Source organism: Palaemon carinicauda, chromosome 31, assembly GCF_036898095.1.
Source record: "Palaemon carinicauda isolate YSFRI2023 chromosome 31, ASM3689809v2, whole genome shotgun sequence".
In the NCBI taxonomy this organism is placed as follows: Eukaryota; Metazoa; Arthropoda; class Malacostraca; order Decapoda; family Palaemonidae; genus Palaemon; species Palaemon carinicauda.
The window spans coordinates 20,470,633-20,492,240 of record NC_090755.1 but is presented as its reverse complement, the minus strand read 5'-3'; the positions used below and the strand labels follow the sequence as shown (position 1 = coordinate 20,492,240).

Sequence of the window (21,608 nt, the reverse complement as noted above, 5' to 3'; positions counted from 1 at the left end):
ACTCTCCCCGCAGGCTGGCCATGAGACGCTCCAAGATTTGTTGGACTCCTTCAGATTTAGATCATCTGATGAAAGGAGTGTTCAGAGCGTTCGAAGTGTTTAACTTTTTGGATTGGTGTTTGGGAGCGTTGAGCAGGAAGACCTCCCCTTCTGACAAGGAAACTTCCATGCTCATTATGTCCTGCATGGACAAGGCCATACGGGACGGTTCCAGTGAGCTTGCGGCTTCGTTCGTTTCCGGGGTCCTCAAGAAACGAGAAAACCTTTGCTCCTTCTTGTCAGCTGGAGTAACACAATGTCAGAGGTCGGAGCTTATGTTTGCTCCTCTCTCGAAGTGCCTTTTCCCAGAGGAGTTGATCAAGGAGATTGCTGCCTCCTTGATTCAAAAAGACACGCATGACCTAGTTGCGTCATCTGCACGCAAAGCCACCCCTTTGCCTTCCGTGTCTAGACCCAGGATGGATACTCCAGCGTCAAGATTTATTCCGCCCTTTCGTGGCAGAGCCTCCAGCAGAGGAAGTGCTCGTGCCGAAGGGAAACGTGGGAGCAAGAAGAAAGGTACCAAGTCCTTTAGAGGCAGAGTCTGACTGCCACCTTCTTCAGACAGCAGTGGGAGCCAGACTCAAGAACTACTGGCAGTCCTGGGAGAACAGGGGCGCAGATGCACAATCTGTAAAGTTGCTCAGAGAGGGGTACAAGATCCCATTCTTGCGCAAGCCCCCTCTAGCAACGACTCCCATCGACCTCTCTCCCAGGTACAGAGAGGAGGACAAGCGACTAGCTTTGAAGCAAGAGGTGTCTCTCTTACTAGAAAAGGGAGCGGTAGTCAAAGTCCGGGACCATCAATCCCCGGGCTTCTACAACCGTCTCTTCTTAGTGGTAAAGAAGACAGGAGGGTGGAGACCGGTGCTAGACGTCAGTGCTCTGAATGTCTTTGTCACCAAGCAGACGTTCGCCATGGAGACGACAAAGTCTGTTCTAGCAGCGGTCAGGAAGGAAGACTGGATGGTCTCTTTAGACTTCAAGGACGCTTACTTTCACGTCCCCATCCACCCAGATTCCCAACCTTTTCTAAGGTTCGTTTACGGGAAGGTTGTCTACCAATTTCAAGCCCTGTGCTTTGGCCTAAGCACGGCGCCTCTTGTCTTTACGAAACTGATGAGGAATATTGCCAAATTCCTGCATTTAGCAGACATCAGAGCCTCCCTCTATTTGGACGACTGGCTTTTAAGAGCTTCGTCCAGTCGTCGCTGTCTGGAGAATCTAAAGTGGACTCTAGATCTGACCAAGGAATTGGGTCTCCTGGTCAATATGGAAAAGTCCCAACTGGTCCCATCCCAAACTATAGTGTACCTAGGGATGGAGATTCACAGTCAAGCTTTTCGGGCTTTTCCGTCGGCCCCCAGAATAAGTCAAGCCCAAGGATGCATCCAGAACATGCTAATGAAGGACCGATGTTCAGTCAGACAGTGGATGAGTCTGATAGGGACGCTTTCATCACTGGACCAGTTCATTGCGTTAGGGAGACTGCACCTCCGTCCCCTTCAATTTCACCTGGCTGTTCACTGGAGAAAGGACAAGACGCTAGAAGCGGTCTCGATCCCTATTTCCGAGAAGATGAGGTCATCACTGACCTGGTGGAAGGACAACATCAACCTCAGAGAGGGTCTGCCACTGACTGTTCAGACCCCCAACCACGTTCTCTTCTCGGACGCATCGGACACGGGCTGGGGTGCGACATTAGACGGTCGGGAATGCTCGGGCACCTGGAACTCGGAGCAAAGAGCGTTACATATCAACTGCAAGGAGCTACTGGCAGTTCATCTGGCCTTGAAAAGCTTCAAGTCCCTCCTTCTAGGCAAGGTGGTGGAGGTGAACTCCGACAACACCACGGCCTTGGCGTACATCTCCAAGCAAGGAGGGACCCATTCTCTGAAGTTGTACGAGATCACAAGGGACCTCCTCACCTGGTCAAGAGATCTAAACCTGTCTCTAGTAACGAGGTTCATTCAAGGCAACATGAATGTCATGGCGGACCGCCTCAGTCGGAAGGGTCAAATCATCCCAACAGAATAGACCCTTCACAAGAATGTATGCAAGAGACTTTGGGCCACATGGGGCCAACCTACCATAGATCTCTTTGCAACCTCAATGACCAAGAGACTCCCAAATTATTGCTCGCCAATCCCGGACCCTGCAGCAGTTCATATAGATGCCTTTCTACTGGATTGGTCTCATCTAGACCTTTATGCATTCCCCCCGTTCAAGATTGTCAACAAGGTACTGCAGAAGTTCGCCTCTCACGAAGGGACAAGGTTGACGTTGGTTGCTCCCCTCTGGCCCGCGAGAGAATGGTTCACCGAGGTACTGCAATGGCTAGTGGACGTTCCCAGAACTCTTCCGCTAAGAGTGGACCTTCTACGTCAGCCACACGTAAAGAAGGTACACCCAAGCCTCCACGCTCTTCGTCTGACTGCCTTCAGACTATCGAAAGACTCTCGAGAGCTAGAGGCTTTTCGAAGGAGGCAGCCAGGGCGATTGCTAGAGCAAGGAGGACATCCACTCTTAGAGTCTACCAGTCGAAGTGGGAAGTCTTCCGAAGCTGGTGCAAGTCGGTATCAGTATCCTCAACCAGTACCTCTGTAACTCAAATAGCTGACTTCCTTTTATATCTGAGGAAGGAAAGATCTCTTTCAGCTCCCACGATCAAGGGTTACAGAAGCATGTTGGCAGCAGTCTTCCGTCACAGAGGCTTAGATCTTTCCAACAACAAAGATCTACAGGACCTCCTTAAGTCTTTTGAGACCTCGAAGGAGCGTCGTTTGGCCACACCAGGTTGGAATTTAGACGTGGTACTAAGATTCCTTATGTCAGAAAGGTTCGAGCCGCTACAATCAGCCTCCTTTAAAGATCTCACTTTAAAGACTCTTTTCCTCGTCTGCTTAGCTACAGCTAAAAGAGTCAGTGAGATACACGCCTTCAGCAGGAACATCGGATTTTCATCTGAGACGGCTACATGTTCTTTGCAGCTTGGTTTTCTAGCCAAAAACGAACTACCTTCTCGTCCTTGGCCGAAATCGTTCGACATTCCAAGCCTTTCTAATTTGGTTGGAAATGAACTAGAAAGAGTCTTGTGCCCTGTTAGAGCTCTTAAGTTCTATTTAAAACGAACTAAACCTTTACGAGGACAGTCAGAAGCTTTATGGTGTGCTATTAAGAAACCTTCTTTACCTATGTCGAAGAATGCAGTTTCCTATTATATTAGACTGTTGATACGAGAAGCTCATTCCCATCTGAATGAGGAAGACCATGCTTTGCTGAAGGTAAGGACACATGAAGTTAGAGCTGTCGCAACTTCAGTGGCCTTCAAACAAAACAGATCTCTGCAGAGTATAATGGACGCAACCTATTGGAGAAACAAGTCAGTGTTCGCGTCTTTTTATCTTAAAGATGTCCAGTCTCTTTACGAGAACTGCTACACCCTGGGACCATTCGTAGCAGCGAGTGCAGTAGTGGGTGAGGGCTCAACCACTACATTCCCCTAATTCCATAACCTTTTTAATCTTTCTCTTGAAATGTTTTTTATTGTTGTTTTTGGGTTGTCCGGAAGGCTAAGAAGCCTTTCGCATCCTGGTTGATTTGGCGGGTGGTCAAATTCTTTTCTTGAGAAGCGCCTAGATTAGAGGTTTTGATGAGGTCCTTTAGTATGGGTTGCAACCCTTGATACTTCAGCTCCTAGGAGTCGCACAGCATCCTATGAGGATCGCGAGGCTCAGTAAGGAAGACGTACTTAAAAAGGCAGAGTAATTGTTCAAGTCGACTTCCTTACCAGGTACTTATTTATTTTATGTTTGTTATTTTGAATAACTGCTAAAATGAAATACAAAATACTTAGCTCTTAATAATGTAAACATGTAATGCTGGTCTCTACCCACCCCCCTGGGTGTAAATCAGCTTATATGATCACCGGCTAAGTTTAATATTGAAAAATGTTATTTTTATTAATAAAATAAATTTTTGAATATACTTACCCGGTGATCATATATTAAAGGACCCTCCCTTCCTCCCCAATAGAGACCCAGTGGACCGAGGAGAAAATTGGTTCTGTGTTTACATGGAGTACTTGAGTACCTGCTCGACAGATGGCGCTGTTGATGTACACCCCCACCTGTATAGCGATCGCTGGCGTATTTTGTCCTTAGGTTTTTCTGTCGGGCAGCAGAGCTGACAGCTTATATGATCACCGGGTAAGTATATTCAAAAATTTATTTTATTAATAAAAATAACATATTTTTACTATAGTTATGTGGGCCATCTTTGTCTTGCTATTTTCATAGAATTTCCTACTGCCTAACTGCTATCTTCCCATTTTCCTGATAACTATTCTTTTCAGTGTGGTGTGATCGAGTGTGTTCCAAATGCTAAGTCTCGTGACCAACTTGGAAGAAGCACAGATACTGGAATGTATGAATATTTCCTCAGTCTTTATGGGGATGAAAATTCTCATAAGTTCCAACAAGCCCGAACTAATTTTGTGAAGTCAATGGCTGCATACTCATTAGTTGGATTCTTGCTCCAGATTAAGGATCGACACAATGGCAATATTATGTTGGACACTGATGGACATATTATCCATATAGGTAAGATAAGAAATATGGCAAAAATTAGCACCATTCAATTTTCATTAATATGTTATGGAAATGACCAGACATCCTTGAATTATTGAGAATTTATACTTTTATTTACTTTTTTAAATATCATTCATTTCGGTTTAGTATCACATTCGAATTTCTGTTTTTCTGCAACAATAGAAGTAATGTGTAGCGTAGATTGGGTTAAAAATCTAAAGAAATATTTCTTAACTTTATTGTTTTCGTTTCTGTATAAATTTAACATTGGAGATTATCATTGAAATATAGGCAAAGGCCTATTCATCAGACAATTCTATTAATTTTCTTTCAGACTTTGGATTCATGTTTGAGAGTTCTCCTGGTGGAAATCTTGGCTTTGAGCCTGATATCAAACTGACCCAGGAGATGGTCATGATTATGGGAGGAAAGGTTGAGGCGGCCCCATTCCGGTGGTTTGTTGAACTCTGCATCAAGGGCTATCTTGCCGTCAGGTGAGTTCTGCTCTAAAGCTCAAACTTTTCATGTACAGTATACTATTTGCCTGGTTTAACGCTATACTGTTTGCCTGGATATAATTTAATCTTTGTTTATGTGAAAATTCTATAACACTACCAGTACTACTAATTTTATATGGCCTCTGTATTGGACTACTGCTTACAGTGGGGCTTGTGCAGCTCACTGTAGAGGGTTCTAAAAGTTTTTTTTTCTTTAATAGACTTCCTGTGCCCCATGGCTGTGTTTCTCTCTTCCTTTTACTTTTCATATGCCCTTTGGTTTCTTCATACCTAGCTATCCAATTTCTTCAACTTTACCCAATTTCAATTTTCATGACTTGAGTAAGAATGAATTCTCGGGGAAAGCGATATGTGGATCTGGAAGTATGGCGTGCTGGTCTCATTAAACTACTACTACTAAATAATACTACAGTGCTTTATTAATATCTTCCAGGTGGAGTATGCTTTAACTAACTAATTCTGCTTATTAACAAGAGCTCCCTAGAATTTTGCCTGGGATAAACATGACTCAAATAATTGTAAATTGACAAATCTTCAGTTTTTTCAGCTATTTCGAAAGTACATTTCATATTTGCACTGCAATTTATTTATATAGGAGTATATGTATAGAGAAGTGCATCAGTTGCTTAAATACAAGCAAATCAGGATATGAGCATACAAATTCAAATTGAATTACGAATATTGCATCAATCTATAAGCAAAAATAAAAATTTTTGGTAAGTATGGGCTTTTTTCATGGACAAGTACTATATGAACAAAACTATCCCCTGGTGCAAAGAATTTCTTGGGTTTAGTGAAATACTATCTGCCAGTCTCATATTAATACAGAAATTCCTTGACTATTAAACTTAATAGGTTCCAAGAAGCTGTTTGTAAGTCTAATTTTGTTAAATTTTAGCCTAAATTTCACCTAACTCACATCCCCACCCAAGTTTCCAATCCATACATTAGCACTGGTCTTATTACTGTGCTGTAGCTCTTGAGTTTTAGCTTGATTGACATTTTCTTATCACATATCATTCCTGCTACCTCCCTCCACTTCCCCCGGCTGCTTTTATCTTATTCTCGACTTCAGCCTCACATCCTCCCTCCTGATTTATAGTAGATCCCATTTACCAAATTGTTTCACCTGTTTTATAACTGAGCCTCTACTTTCATACATAGCTATCCTTCCCTTTACTTTCCTTACTGCTCACCATAGCTTTAGTCTTATCCTTATTTATTCTCAAGCCACCCCTCTGCTAAGTCTCTTGCTACTCTACAATCCTTTTCTGTAAGTCTTCCTCATTTTTAGCAGTAATCACCAAACCATCTGCATTTAGTAACTCCCACAACTCCTCATTTCAGATCTCTTCACTTAACACATTCATGACCACGACAAATAAAAACAGGTTAAATGTTGACCCCTGATGTAATCCAATATTAACTTCAAAGGTTTCTGTTTCCCCAACAGCTGTGATTACTTTTGTCCTTGTTATTTTATACAGCATCAATACCACTGTAACCAACTTCTCTAGGGCTTTCCTCTTCCTCGAGCACCAAAACATCCCTTCTAGTATTTTATGATATGCCTTCTCAAGATCTACAAAAGCACACAAGAGCTTCTGGTTTCCCTCTACCCTCATTTCCTGTAGCTCCATTATTATAAATATGGCATCCACAGTCCCTCTCCCCCTCATGAATACATACTTCTGTTTCCCAGTCTTTGCAATCTCTCTCAATCTCATCTAGTACCTTATCAAAATCTTTCAAACAATGCTCCTCTGTTAGTTTAATTCCCCTGTAGTTACCACAATCCATATGACATTTCAGCTTAAATATGAATACCATTAGATTCTCCTCCCAGTCTTCATGCATTATTTCCTCTTCCCATATTTCTCTTAATGTAGTTTCCATTCGTTCCCCTCTATAGCTAGTAGTTTACCATTTCAGTTTGAAACTCTGATGGACCCAGTGCTTTACCTTTTTCAATATTAATCTTACCCGATGATCATGTAGCTGTCAACTCTGTTGCCCGACAGAAATCTACGGTCGGGATACGCCAGCGATCGCTATACAGGTGGGGGTGTACACAACAGCGCCATCTGTGAGTAGGTACTCAAGTACTTCTTGTCAACAAGAACTCAATTTTTCCTCTGTCGTGCCAGCGGCAAGACCTACTAATACGCCGTCCCTAACTGGATTTGTTTTCACAACTTTTTGGTGAAGTACACTATTCCAGTTTTGAGCTTTCGCTATGCAGGGGTTTTATCTTCATTTCAAAACTTGAACTCGTTTTGGATAGATTTTATTATGGTGACGAAGAGAGTATGGACTCTCTTTCACTTTTAAATGGCCGACCCTTCCCTTAGACGGAAGTGTTGGTGTCGAAGAGAGTATAGACTCTCTTTCACTTTTAATGACCCACCCTTCCCTTAGACGGAAGTGTGTTTAGGTTTTTGGTAATTTTACTTAACAAAGTTATAGATTTATTTTATATCTCTCCGCCATTTATAGGCCTCTTCGATTAACTTTCCATTTATTATAAACTTATAAAAATTAATTTTTATGTTTGTTTATATGCGACCTTTCCTAATAGTAGGCGGTCCTTACTTGGAACCGAAGTTATTTAACATTGAGCCCGTCATATCGTTTTTTCTGTTAAGAATTTATGCTATTTTAATTTTAATGTTTTTGAAAGAATTTCTTTGATTGTCTCGTACTGTTTTCAAAGTTGAACTAACGTTTAGTTTAGTCTCCGCAGTTGTTGACGTTCAGAACGTTCAACTTGCGCTCTATCGTTACGATAGAGAGAGAGTATTTCACGGTTTCACGTTGCAGTAAGAGTAAACCTATTCTAGCGTTTCGTTCATTCTTTCTTAGCTTAAATGGTTTTAATTCTAATAAAGGAACTTTTTATTTGGGAAACCTTTCAGTTTTTTTCCTTTAACAAATAATATGTTTTAACGATATATAATTGGGCTCATCTCTCAGGTTCTAAGTCAAGAGAGAGAGAGAGAGAGATAGAGACGGAGGGAGAGAGAGGAGGATAAACGTTTCGTTCAAGCGGGTAACGTTGTTCTCGTTTTTTACTCTTCTCCCTAGTCGCTATAGGGGAAGAAGGTAAAACGTCTCTAGAGTTTTATTCTTGTTCCCAGGCTTTTTGCGGTGAGAGATTTTAAACGTAGTTTATTTGATCTAGTGTTTAGTCTCTTTTCCAGCCACTGAATTCTTTATCTTTCATTATGTTTTTCTGTTACATTGTAAAACTGTTTTCGCAATTACTACCTTTTAATGAAGGATAGGATTGCGTGTTTCAGGTACAAACCACTTAAAGTTTCGAGTTCAGTGAAATAAGTGCAAACAGAAAATCAAAAGTGATAAAGTGATATGCGCAAAGTGTTACAGTGTTGCGTTCGAGGGTTCGTTTGTTCGTGCCAGTTGTTCACCTTGTCCGATACCTCTTACAAGCTCCCAAGCCCAGGGGAGAAGTAATGTCGAAGGACTTATGGGTTCCACAGGTCTTGATCGACGAACAAACGTTTCCCTCCGTGGTTTCGGGTGTATCTACACACGTTGCCGACGTGATCACCCCACCCACACAAAGACGAGAGAGCCCATTTATTCCTCGTCTGCGGAAGAGGTTTCTCGCAGAAACCATGGACCAAATCTTGCAGCTTTTAAGTGCAAGTCGGTCCCTTCCGCGTAAGTCCAACGGCCTAGGTGTAGCCACTGGGTCAGTTCGGACTCGCTGCAGTACGACAACTGCACACCTCCCAAGAGAGGCAAGGTGGTACCGCAACAAGCAGTAACTCCGTCTGTTGCCGCACCAGCTGTTTTAGACCCTCAGTCACAACGGATAGTAGCTCCGTTTGTTTTTGTCTTTCATTGACCCTAGTGGTCTATGCTGCTGACTATACAGTCTCAGCTTGCTCCTTCATGCAGGAGTATCGTGCTGGAAGGTTGACAATGCACCTGTTAACCTACAACCCGCCGAGGTTGTGCGCTCAGCAGATACTGCGGCTGCCTGCTCCCACACTCCACCTGTGAGAGCTCCACCACCGATGCGCAGTCCACCCTGCCAGACGCATGTTCTTGCTGCACCATCTGCTAACATGCGTGAGCTACCGCAGCAGCAGTGGGAAGGTTCTGTAGAGCTGCCGGGTTCCAGCACTATGCGGCATTCTCCGCAGCCCATGCAGCATGCTCTGCATACCTTACAGCATGCTCCGCATACCATGCAGCATGAGCCACATACCTTACAGCATGCTCCGCATACCATACCGCATGCTCCGCATACCATACCGCATGCTCCTCAACCCACCGCAGCCCCTCCCACGCACCAGCACTATGCTTTTGTTGTTGCCAGCTCCCACACTCCGACTGCGGAGAAGGTTGACAATGCACCCGTGGGCCTACACCTCCCACGGTTGTGCGCCCGGCATGGCTTCCTGCTCTCACACTCTTGTTGTGAGAGCTCCTCCACCCATGCACAGTCAACCCTGCCAGATGTATGATGACTCCCACACACAGAGCACTCCGTTGCCGTGCGTGAGCTACCACAAGCTGCCGTGTTTTGACACGGTGTGTCAGCCTCCGCAACACACTGTGGTTACCGCCACTCGCCCGCAGCAAACTAGTCAGTCAGGAGTTGAGGCTTCCCCACACAACTTTGGTTGTTGCCAACTCACAGACTGTCAAACAGTTACATGACGTTGCCTTCTGGTCTGCTACTTATACACCAGTGCTGTATGTCCTCACGCTCCTGTTGTGGTTGACAGTTCAGTTTTTGACAGTTCACAGACTGTCAAGCAGTTTCATTACGTTGCCTTCTGGTCTGCTGCTTTTGCACCAGTGAAACCTTCACTGAGAGAACCTAGCTTTTCTCGGATATGGTTCCTGTAGATGAGAAAGTGCTGTTCTCCCTCCTTCTGATATTCCCTTGAGGACTCTGTCATTTGGAGAGGAGCCTTAAGCTGCTTAGCCTCCTATGGACTTTTATTTAAGCATAACATGCTTCCAGGGAGGGTAAATGGTTCCGCTTCAGTCGCTAACCCCGTCTGTTGCCACACCTGCTCCCATAGACCTTGGGCTTTGTTGCAAGACATGCAGTCCAAGCTTAGTCCTTGATAGAGGATTTTTTACGGAGAAGACCCTTCTTGCCAACGACCTTCCTACCGGTTGGTTGTACGCCCTGTTGACGCTGAGGTATCCTACTCACGTCCGCCAGTTGAGATGGTTCCTCCACCGGTGCGACCCAGTGTGGGTTGCCAGTCGCACGTTGATGTTATGCTACTCTCGGAGGTGGTTGTGGACGTTCAGTGTGTCACTGGGAAGACGTTCAACAACCAGCAGAGGTGACTTGTTGTGACGCAGTGCGGCAACCTCAGCAACCCGATAAGGGGTTGTCTGTACTACCCAGACAGTCTAGACAGTTTCGGGTTGTCGCTGTACTTCCTCGCTTCCCCATGGTTGACAGTTCACAGACTGTGCAGCAGTACCATGATCTTGTGTCCGGCTCCGTCATGCATCCACCAGTGCGACCGGATTCAGCGAGTCAGACGTTGCCCACTCCGTTGCCGTTTCCTCATCAGTTTCGGATGAGGAACCCTCTGATGAGGACATGGCTGAACAAGAAGATCAATCCCCAGCCCTGCTATCCATCCAGAAGATGCTGAAGAAGGAATACGGCCCTGTCAGGCTGTGGATGAGTCTGGTTAGGACACTGTCATCCGTGGTGCAATTGGTGTCACTTGGAAGACTACACCTCCGTCCTCTTCGGTTTCATCTAGCTCTTCACTGGAAAAGGACAAGACGCTAGAAGCGGTCTCGATCCCGGTTTCCGGAAGATAAGTCTGGTCTAACCTGAGGAAAGGACTTTATCAACCTTTTATAGGGTCTTCCCCTGACTGTTCAGACTCCCAACCACGTTCTCTTCTCAGACGCATCGGACGTAGGCTGGGGTACGACCTTAGGCGGTAGGGAATGCTCGGGATTATGGAACTCGCGTCAAAGGACAATGCATTTTAACTGCAAGAAGCTTCTGGCAGTACGTCTGACCTGGAAAAGCTTCAGGTCTCTCCTTCAAGACAAAGTAATGGAGGTCAACATGGACAACTCCCTGCTTTGATGTTCATCTCCTAGCAAGGAGGGACCTACTCTCTGACATGGTGCGAGTTCGCTAGTGACCTCCTCTCCTGTTCAACAGGTCTAGACTTTTCACTAGTAACAAATTTCTTCCAAGGCAACTTGAATGTCTTAGCAGTTTGTCTCGGTAGGAAGGGACAATAATTCCAACATATTGGACCCTCCACAGAGATGTATGCAAGAGACTTTGGGTCACCTGGGGCCAGCCAACCATAGATCTCTTCGCAACCTCGATGTCCAAGAGGCTCTCAATACTTTGCTCACCTATCCCGGACCCAGCAGTGGTTCTTTTAGATGCCTTTCTACTAGATTAGTCTCATCTAGATCTATATGCATTCCCTCCGTTCTAGATTGTCAACAAGGTACTGCAGAAGTTCGCCTCTCACGTTGGGACAAAGTTGACACTAGTTGCTTCCCTCTGGCCCGCGAGAGAATAACTTACCGAGGTACTTCGATGGCTAGTAGACGTTCCCAGAACTCTTCCCCTAAGGGTGGACCTGCTACGTCTGCCACGCGTAAGAAGGTACTCCAAGGCCTCCACGCTCTTCGTCTCACTGCCTTCAGAGTATCGAAAGACTCTCGAGAACTAGAGGTTTTTCGAAGGAGGCAACCAGAGCGATTGTTAGAGCAAGGAGAACATCCACCCTTAGAGTCTACCAATCGAAGTAGGGAATCTTCCTAAACTGGTGCAAGTCAGTATCCGTATCCTCGACCAGTACCTCTGTAACTCAAATAGCTGACTTCCTCTTATATCTGAGAAAAGAGCGATCTCTTTCAGCTCCCACTTTCAAGGGTTACAGAAGCATGTTGGCATCAGTCTTCCGTCACAGAGGCTTAGATCTTTTTAACAATAAAGATCTACAGGACCTCCTTAAGTCTTTTGAGACCACGAAGGAGCGTCGTTTGGTTACACCTGGTTGGAATTTAGACGTGGTTCTAAGATTCCTTATGTTAGACAGGTTCGAACCACTTCAATCAGCCTCCCTGAAAGATCTCACCTTTAAGACTCTTTTCCTGATATGCTTTACCAGCTAAAAGAGTCAGTGAGATTCATGCCTTCAGCAAGAACATCGGATTTTCATCCGAAACGGCTACATGTTCTACATCTTGGTTTTCTAGCCAAACACGAGCTGCCTTCTCGGCCTTGACCAATATCGTTCGTTATTCCAAACTTATCGATATGGTTGGAAATGAACTAGAAAGAGTATTATGTCCTGTAGAGCTCTTAAGTTCTATTTTAAAAACCTTTACGAGGCCCGTCTGAAGCTTTATGGTGTTCAGTTAAGAATTCATCTTTGCCTATGTCAGAGAATTCTTTATCCTATTATTTTCAGACTGTTAATACGAGAAGCTCATTCCCTTCTGAATGAGGAAGACCAAGCTTGGCTGAAGGTAAGGACACACGAAGTTAGAGCTATCACAACTTCCGTGACCTTTTAATAAAATAGATCTCTGCAAAATATTTTCGACGCAACCTTTTGGAAAAGCTAATCAGTGTTCGCGTTTTTTATCTTAAGAATGTCCAGTCTCTTTACGAGAACTGCTACACTCTGGGACCATTCGTAGCAACGAGTGCAGTAGTGGTGGGGGCTCCACCGCTACAATTCCCTAATTCCAGAACCTTTTTAATCTTTCTCTTGAAATATTTCTGGGTTGTCCGGAAGGCTAAGAAGCCTTCCGCATCCTGGTTGATTTGGCGGGTGGTCAAATTCTTTCTTGAGAAGCGCCTAGATTAGAGGTTGTGATGAGGTCCTTTAGTATGGGTTGCAGCCCTTCATACTTCAGCACCTAGGAGTCGCTCAGCATCCTAAGAGGATCGCTAGGCTCAGTAAGGAAGACGTACTTAAAAAGGCAGAGTAATGGTTCAAGTCGACTTCCTTACCAGGTACTTATTTATTTTATGTTTGTTATTTTGAATAACGGCTAAAATAAGATACGGGATACTTGGCTTCTTTGTTAACATGTATGCTGGTCTCCACCCACCACCCTGGGTGTGAATCAGCTACATGATCATCGGGTAAGATTAATATTGAAAAATGTTATTTTCATTAGTAAAATAAATTTTTGAATATACTTACCCGATGATCATGAATTTAAGGACCCGCCCTTCCTCCCCATAGAGAACCAGTGGACCGCGGAGAAAATTGAGTTCTTGTTGACAAGAAGTACTTGAGTACCTACTCACAGATGGCGCTGTTGTGTACACCCCCACCTGTATAGCGATCGCTGGCGTATCCCGACCGTAGATTTCTGTCGGGCAACAGAGTTGACAGCTACATGATCATCGGGTAAGTATATTCAAAAATTTATTTTACTAATGAAAATAACATTTTTTCATTTTACTCAATACCTTCTTCAATTCTGTATTCCGTATCTCCATCACTGGTCCCTCCACCCTTCAGGTAACAATATTAATCTACAATATTTAAAAGCTTTAAAACTTTGAGGCAGCCTTTCTCATCTTTAGAAAATGTCCATTACAACTTTGATAAATAGTACTGTCAAGGATATTGGTGAACACCATTGTCCGAGCCAGTCCTAAGCTGTGTGCAATGTTTATCATGTCTAATTTGTTTTGCATTGTTGTAACATGACACTTAGATTCACTGCCTTCACTTTTCTTGGAGGCCATGGATAAAATCTAGAAACATTGCCAAGACACTACAGAATAATTTCAAAGCATATGTACAGACCAAGAATACTTGAACAACTAATGCTCATAGGTGATAGACCTTCATCTAGCCAAAACTAGTGAGAACCTGTGTTAGTATAAATTTGTGGCTGTGATTCTTTTTATCATATTTTAATTCTGGTTATGAATTGTTAATGAGATATTTTAGCTTATGTTTACTTTATCCTTAACAGCCACATTAAGCATTAGGTAGGTTTTATTGTCAACAACCATGCACAAAATAATTGTTTGACTTAACTAAGTAATGCAGTCAACAGCGCTTCAGTCGGGATAAAATACATACTCGAACCTGTACTGTAGTCCTTTGAGTAAATAGAATTTTGTTTAGTTTGTTTTTTAGCCATTTTTCATTGTTATCATGTGACGGAGAGACCTGCGTAAGGTTGCGTAAAATGGCATGGTGTGGATTTTATTTTTGTATTTAGTATTTAATGATGAACACCGTAAAGTTGCAACTGAAACAAGTTGAACCGAGATAAAGAGAGTATTACTGTACTTATGTTAATAAAATTTATGACATATTATTATTATATTTAATTGCATTTTAATTCATGTTAAACTTTGATAAGCCATAGATTTCTGAGATTGTTTTTATGCAATATTCGTAATCCAGATACAAAATCTGTAAAAAGTTCAAAATTGCATGTAAGATTTTAAAGGTCATATTTAGTTATTCCTTCATTATCTGATTTTGGTACAATAATGTTTATTAAACCAAGATGCACTTAGTTTTTGAACTGTAGAAATTTATTTCTTTTAATTTCATAGAATAATGTGTATATTTCTTGGTAAATTATGATTATTTTAAGCAGTTCATACTTAAGAGCTTCAATAGTGCATCAATTATTTGTTCTCATACCAAACTATTTGACTGTGCAATTTGAAAATATGCGTTATATTTCTTCATCATTGCTTAAAAAAAAATGATGGCATTCTTTATTTCTTAGAAGTTTCTTACAATTAGTGTGTATCATTGCCTCTCATAAAATTTTGCTAACTTGATGGAGTGTTTAGTTTTGTATACTGCATATAGATGAAATCTTACTTTATAGTGTAAAACACTTATTACACAGACAAACATAATTGAAACACATTAAAAATCAGGCAGTGTAAATATTGTTATTGTACATAATCATGTTGAAGACATGAAAGAATGAAAGTGAAGCATACCCTCTCCTGGAAATTTGTGTGATAAATCATAGCAAACATATCCATGCAATCTTTTAAATTTTACCTTTTTTAATTACTGTACTGTTATGCATCAAATTTGTACCCTTACTAATTGTGATACTGGAATGGTGGTGTATTTATTTTTTTTTTTTTTTTTGGTATTTTGCAACATTAACAACAACTGACCTTTTATAATTTCTATTGTGCACCAATTTTTTTTTTTGTCACATTATATTACGATGTGTAACAGCTAGCATTTTGTGTCGTTTTGTCTGAATGTAAGTTTGCTCTAATATCAGCAATAAAAGTTGGAAAGCTACTAAAAGGATCCCTATCATAAAGCTCTTTACTTAGCAGGAAATTTAAGACATGAACCTCTAGGTATGTTATTTTTCATGCTGCATCATCTTCAGACCATATCGGGAAGCCATTGTGTCATTAGTCTCGCTGATGCTCGACACGGGCCTCCCTTGTTTCCGAGGACAAACAATTCGTCAGCTGAGGACGCGTTTCACTCCACAAGCCACCGAGAAAGAGGCTGCGCAGTATATGCTTAATATAATTCTCAACTCCTGTTTGAATGTGAGGACAAAGGCTTATGACTGGATCCAATACTACCAGAACCAGATTCCTTGTTAAAAATGGGTATGTAGGCAATGATTCCAAGTGGTTCAGTAGCCTGTCATAATTCAAGAGGTCAGTTGACTATTTCTGAAAATTTACAGTCAAGCAGGGAAATGGATTTTACTAATAATTGCAGGGAAGATATTTTCCCTGATTTTATTCATTCATAGATATTTTAAAAGAATATTCGAACATTTTTACTATTCAATGTACTGTAATTTTTTTTATTTAGGGGTCAAGTGTTATATTTTGCTGAAGTTTAGCTGTGGTCTATTGCCTTGGTATTCATAATAATCTAACATTAAGAAAGTTAAGAAAGCAATTTGATAAAACAGTAGTAATATGACTTTTCATTTCCATCCATTTAATAATTCTATTGTGATTTAAGAACAAGTACTCTTATAAATGTTAACTTTCTCTAATAGTACTTGAGAATTATTCAACAGATGCACTTTACTTTGATGAAAATTTCTTAATTTGAAAAATATTGCAAAGTTTTTGTCTTTTACCGCATAATAATGTCTTTCATTTACATTTTATCTTTTAATATGTTATGGTTTTAGACATTTCCAGAGTTTTGAGAAGTTTTCACAGCAGTAAATATTTTCTAAATAAATTTTTTCATACAACCCCCTTATTCATATGTAGCCCACATTCATTGTCAACAAATCGTCTGAACTTTACAAGTGCTCTGAAAAAGAGCAAGAAGATAGTTGTCCCTTCTGCATATGCAAAATATCTTCAGATCCCAGTAGTCGTCATACTCATTATACTGCCAGAAAATGTAACTTATTCCACCCAACCGTACATTGTCGTAATGGACTTTATGATATTTTTCTTGAAAAATCTCATTCGTTTCTTAACAAACGAATTACTTTTACTTTTGAATATTTCAAATTAAAATTTAGGTGAAAATGACTGAACTGCTGTTATCCCAAATTGGAAGTGTGGACCCTGCATTATATTCTAAAAGAGGCTTGGTATTGATATGAACATCAATTACAGATACAGAAGAATTTATCTCATGAACAGAACCCCTAATACTGTATTTGGTGTAATTCAGTGACCTTGGAAATTACGTGAACAAGGTTACAAAGCACAATTTATGCTTCTGGCTAGACAGGGAATTCTTCAAGTCAGAGCCACCAGATACCTAAGAGTACTATCTGAAGCCACACAGAAGAAGGAAAAGTTATATCATTAATTAAAGTGAGCAGGCAAAGCCTTGGACTGTTGATGTCTAAAATGAATAGCATGTAAATGAGAGGGCGGATTCAATGAAAACCAAAACATCTACAGTATCAGAAACCAAGGTAGAAAAGGCCTGTGCAATTGCAGCCACAAGATCTAAGTTTGCAAGTTTAGTTTTAATCTTGTCTTCCTGAGAACAGGGCTGTCATTCCCACCTGGCTGCAGTAGGCTCATGTTGACATTTAACTATATAAACTGAGGAACTCTTAATAACATAAAAAAGAAGAAAACTTTGTTTAGCACTTGTTAGAATTACTGTGCTTATAAAAACTTATAGAAGCCAGAACAAGAAGAAAATTTCTCTCTCTCTGACCATGAGGTCAGTCACACTTTCACATTGGATTTTTTTTTCAGATATCTAGAGAGGTCTATACACCACTGATTCACTTTTCCTCATTCTGTAGTTAGTCCACAAGAATTAGCATTATCAGATTGACAGCTCTTTGATGGATGCCCAGTTTTAAGTACAGTATTTTAATCCCCTTGTAAGAATATTCCTAAAAGTGTTGAGACTATGGAACTATCTATAGTCCTTCTGCTGTTATTTGAGAGCTTTCTATATATTCCTTACTGCTTTGTTTCTGTCAAATCCCGCATCACTATTTTTCTGTGATTTTGTGTTTTATAAGTTTTATCACCGGTCTTTGCTACCTTATATTCATTCACAGCCTTGGACATTATTGTACTTCTCCTTATACTGTCATTGGTAAGGTCACAGATACACAAGCATAGTTATGATCACGATTTTTTTACTATCACAGTGCTCTTGTCATGGCCTCCAGCTTGTGGCATGGCATTGCCTCACTGATATGAAGCCAGCAGCTGATGTCATAGCCATTAACTCTTAAGCATTCCAACCAATAGCAAATAAAATTCATGCCAACTAAATCTACAGTGTTCAAAATGCTGAGAGCTGACTAAAAAGGGAGTCTTTCACTGCTCTTTTTTTTTTTGCCAGACCATCAGAATCTTGTTACTCAAGGAAGAAATAATTGAAAATTAGAAAGCACTTTAAGGAAACTACTAGTGTCTTTCCAATTGAGCAAGTACCAGGAAGGTCAATTTTAGGCAGTTCCATGCTGTAACTATTTTGCAACATCAAAGCTTCCTAATGGATGAAAGAGAAGGAATTGTTAATTTCTTCCATTAACGAGGAATCAACTCTTTTAAGAAGCAAATGAACAAATAGGAGTACCTTAGATAAAATGGTAGTCACTGGAGCTGAGTCAACTCTTCTTGCCTTGTGTGGCCCTCCGGGAATAAACCTGTTCATCAGGCAGCTGAACGGGAAGCTCCCCGTGCTCTTCTCCTCCCACTCCAGACCCTTGGCTGTTCTTCGAAGATGCCATCCAACACCCATGGGATCACCTAGACGTTTATGCCTTTCCACCATTCAGCCTGATTCAGCAGATAATCAGTAGTGTGTTGATTACTGCATGAATCAGGATGACCCTGGTGGCTCCCAGATGGCCTCATGCCAAGTGGTATCCCGATCTGCTTGCTCTTCTGGTCGAGGTCCTGAGAGAACTATCCCTGTGGCCCACACTTCTCTGTCAGCTGCACCGGCAGAGGCACCATCATGCTGTGGAATCATTAGCACTTCATGGATGGAGAATTATTCAGCATCTCTTCCAAGCAAAAAGGTTTTTGCAAGGCAGTGCACAGGAGATGTCAGGGTATCTCTGGAGGTTCTCTACATCCATCTACCAAACCAAGTGGGTCATCTTCTGCTGTTGGTGTTGTATGAGGGTTATTTCCCTTTGATAAGGGTTTTTATTCGTCGTAGGAATAAATCACAAATTATTAAAGTAATTTTGTATTTTTCATAGCCATACTTCCCTTCCCAAAGCACCCCTCTCAGGTCTAGGCTGAAAGATTGAAACAAAAGTGAGTACTATCCAACTGGGATGGGGCAGGGTTCCTTTCCCCTTTCCTTAACCAGTTGGATAACTGCTAGTTTTCCAGCTTTTAATGACAAATTCCAGCTCATGCCAAAACAATATCCCTAATTAAAAGACAAGTTTTGTATGGTTTGGAAAATTACAAGTTATTTAAATAAATTGCGATATATATCGTCAAAGAGTATGACACATCAAGGACAGGCTGCTCAATCCTAATTGCTAATAAAACTAAGGTATAATTAGATGTCCCAACTCCCAACTAGAGTACCAACCTTGCTATAACACTAGGGGAGTTCATCCAATTACCAGACGGTGCTTGCTTAACTTTCAGTGAGTTGTCACCCAACTAATGTTTCATCTACAAGCAGAGGAGGATGCTCATGGTGAGTTATTCAAGGCAGAGGAGGATGCTCATGGTGAGTTATTCAAGGCAGAGGAGGATGCTCATGGTGAGTTATTCAAGGCAGAGGAGGATGCTCATGGTGAGTTATTCAAGGCAGAGGAGGATGCTCATGGTGAGTTATTCAAGGCAGAGGAGGATGCTCATGGTGAGTTATTCAAGGCAGAGGAGGATGCTCATGGTGATTTATTCAAGGCAGAGGAGGATGCTCATGGTGAGTTATTCAAGGAGCCCTGCCACTGATCCATCGACTTTAATCTGCTTTAATGTCCAGTCTCCGGGTTTGAAATTTGTCTTCATTGCTGGTCACTATGAAGGGCACCAGCACAGATGATTTCTCATCCCAATGTTTACACTTTGCCCACTCTTCAACCACTCAGTCTGTACCTTCTCCACACCTACTGACAAGTTCACTACCCAAAATGCCTACTTCTTACCTGCCTTGCTCGCAGACCAGGCCATTCCACTCCCACCTTGCATACTGACTGGCTGGCTTACTTGCCCTCTTATCTCTACCTGTTGCTGTACTTATGGGTTCAGTTCCTGACATGCTTTCTAGCTACCTTACCTGATCACTTCCTGCTCAGATGTGACCATGATGAAAAACTCTTATCATGTCTATGCCACGCTTCATCTAGAATGGATTGCTCTTATATCTAATACTGGCATTCTAACAGTATCTGCTGCACCAATGTTGGATGGAGTCCAGACCATTATTACTTTCACAGATGTTGACTTATTTGTGCTCTCAGCTGTCACAGTTGGTATTTTGCTCCTTTGCCCTAGTTACATCATTCCCGTAGATATAATATTGGTATTTTTGTACACAAGTCATGGTCGAGGCATATTCCTACTGGATCATCAAGTAACTGTATCCTGGATGTCACAGGACAGAGGAACCATATCTACAGATGTGATGACAGTTGTGGCATAATAATAAAAACAGCAGAACACATGATCTGGAACTCAGGATAACATAAGGGTAATGATTGTCCATAGAAGGTACAATATGATAATTAATTTTCCCGGCTGGAAAACCAGGTTCTACTGTCAGGATAAACCTTTTATATCTGTGGGGCACACCACTAGTAAATTTGTTTATGACATGCCTAAACCACAAACTTTCCTTAAACTGTTCAACTTGGATGCATACAAGAGCTTGTAGGATGTGATGTTACAATTTTGGGATGACCTCAGTGTTCAATCTTTCAGCATTATCAGGGAAGTAATGGAGAATCTCTATTCCTCTGAAAGTATGTTAATAATGATAGCTCCCCTTTGTCCAAGGTAGGATTGGTTGAAAGATCTACTTTTCCAAGTGGCAGGCAGTCCCAGAGGTGTTCCAGCAATGTCTCACAGATGGATTACACTCCTCCCTGGAAGCAGCCTCAGCCACTGCATTGCATTCATTGGCAGTGACTTCAACCAGCAACCTCTAATAACTCCACTGCAGTATACTTTTAATGGCTAATTGTTCCAACACAGGAACTTACCTCGAACTACTTTCATAGGAGTTACCTGAAACCTCCTCTCAATCGACCAGAGTTTTGTGTAGTTTACCCTACTCCCGTTCTCTGTAATGGTAGGCCTAGGCAGAAGGATACGTGCCCTGAGGGCAATGCCGAGGCAGGCCACATGTGAGCTTGGGTCGCAACCTCCAGTAAGTTCTCTGGTCGCGTCGTGATATCATCTCGACGCTCCTCACATCTCAGTGCGATCCTTTGTGTTGTGTACCGCGTGTGGGACCACGTGTTCCCATTGTGCTCTCCCTTGTGCTTCGCCCTTTAACTTGTACTGTATTCCCTTGTGATTCACGCTTTAGCTTGTGTTCCCTTGTGTTCCCTTGTGCTTTCCTTGTGTTCCCTTTCTTTTTCCGCTACGTTCCTGTGTCTGGCAGTATTGAGTTAGTGCGAGATGGAGCATACCCGCTGTTGTCCTGGGCCTAGGGCCGGGAAGTCGTGTGGTGCGTTTTTATCGAAGCCCGATGTAGACCCACATACCCTTTGTTCCACGTGTAGGGGTAAAGTGTGCTCGCCTTCGGACACGTGTCCCGAATGTGTTACGTGGAGCGAGGTGCAGTGGGTTAAGTTCAGGACTAAGAAGAAGAAGGCTTCGAAGCGGTCTCCCAGGAAGGCTAGTCTTTCTTCTCCTACAACATCGGCTGGCGAAAGGTCGGATAGAGTTCCTTCTTCTTCCCCTACCCAGAGTAGGGGACGAGGTAAGTCGGTTAAGGGGAAGAAGTCAGGGCTTCTTCCCCAGGATGGTCTTGATTCTGGGGTGTCTGTGTCTGTTCAGGCG

General features: G+C 42.2%; 1 protein-coding gene across 5 annotated transcripts in view; it reads left to right on the top strand.

Moving 5' to 3' along the window:
* Pi4KIIIalpha (phosphatidylinositol 4-kinase III alpha) overlaps positions 1-21,608 on the top strand; it is a 303,864-nt gene that overhangs the window by 269,524 nt on the left and 12,732 nt on the right. For 4 of the 5 annotated variants that reach the window (XM_068355020.1, XM_068355018.1, XM_068355019.1 and 1 more), the window contains 3 exons: positions 4,394-4,640; positions 4,963-5,122; positions 15,548-15,779. In XM_068355020.1, coding sequence (XP_068211121.1) covers positions 4,394-4,640; positions 4,963-5,122; positions 15,548-15,773 — 633 coding nt within the window. In that variant the 3' untranslated portion in view covers positions 15,774-15,779. The remainder of the gene's footprint in view (positions 1-4,393; positions 4,641-4,962; positions 5,123-15,547; positions 15,780-21,608) is intronic. The other variant, XM_068355017.1, reaches the window with a different exon arrangement.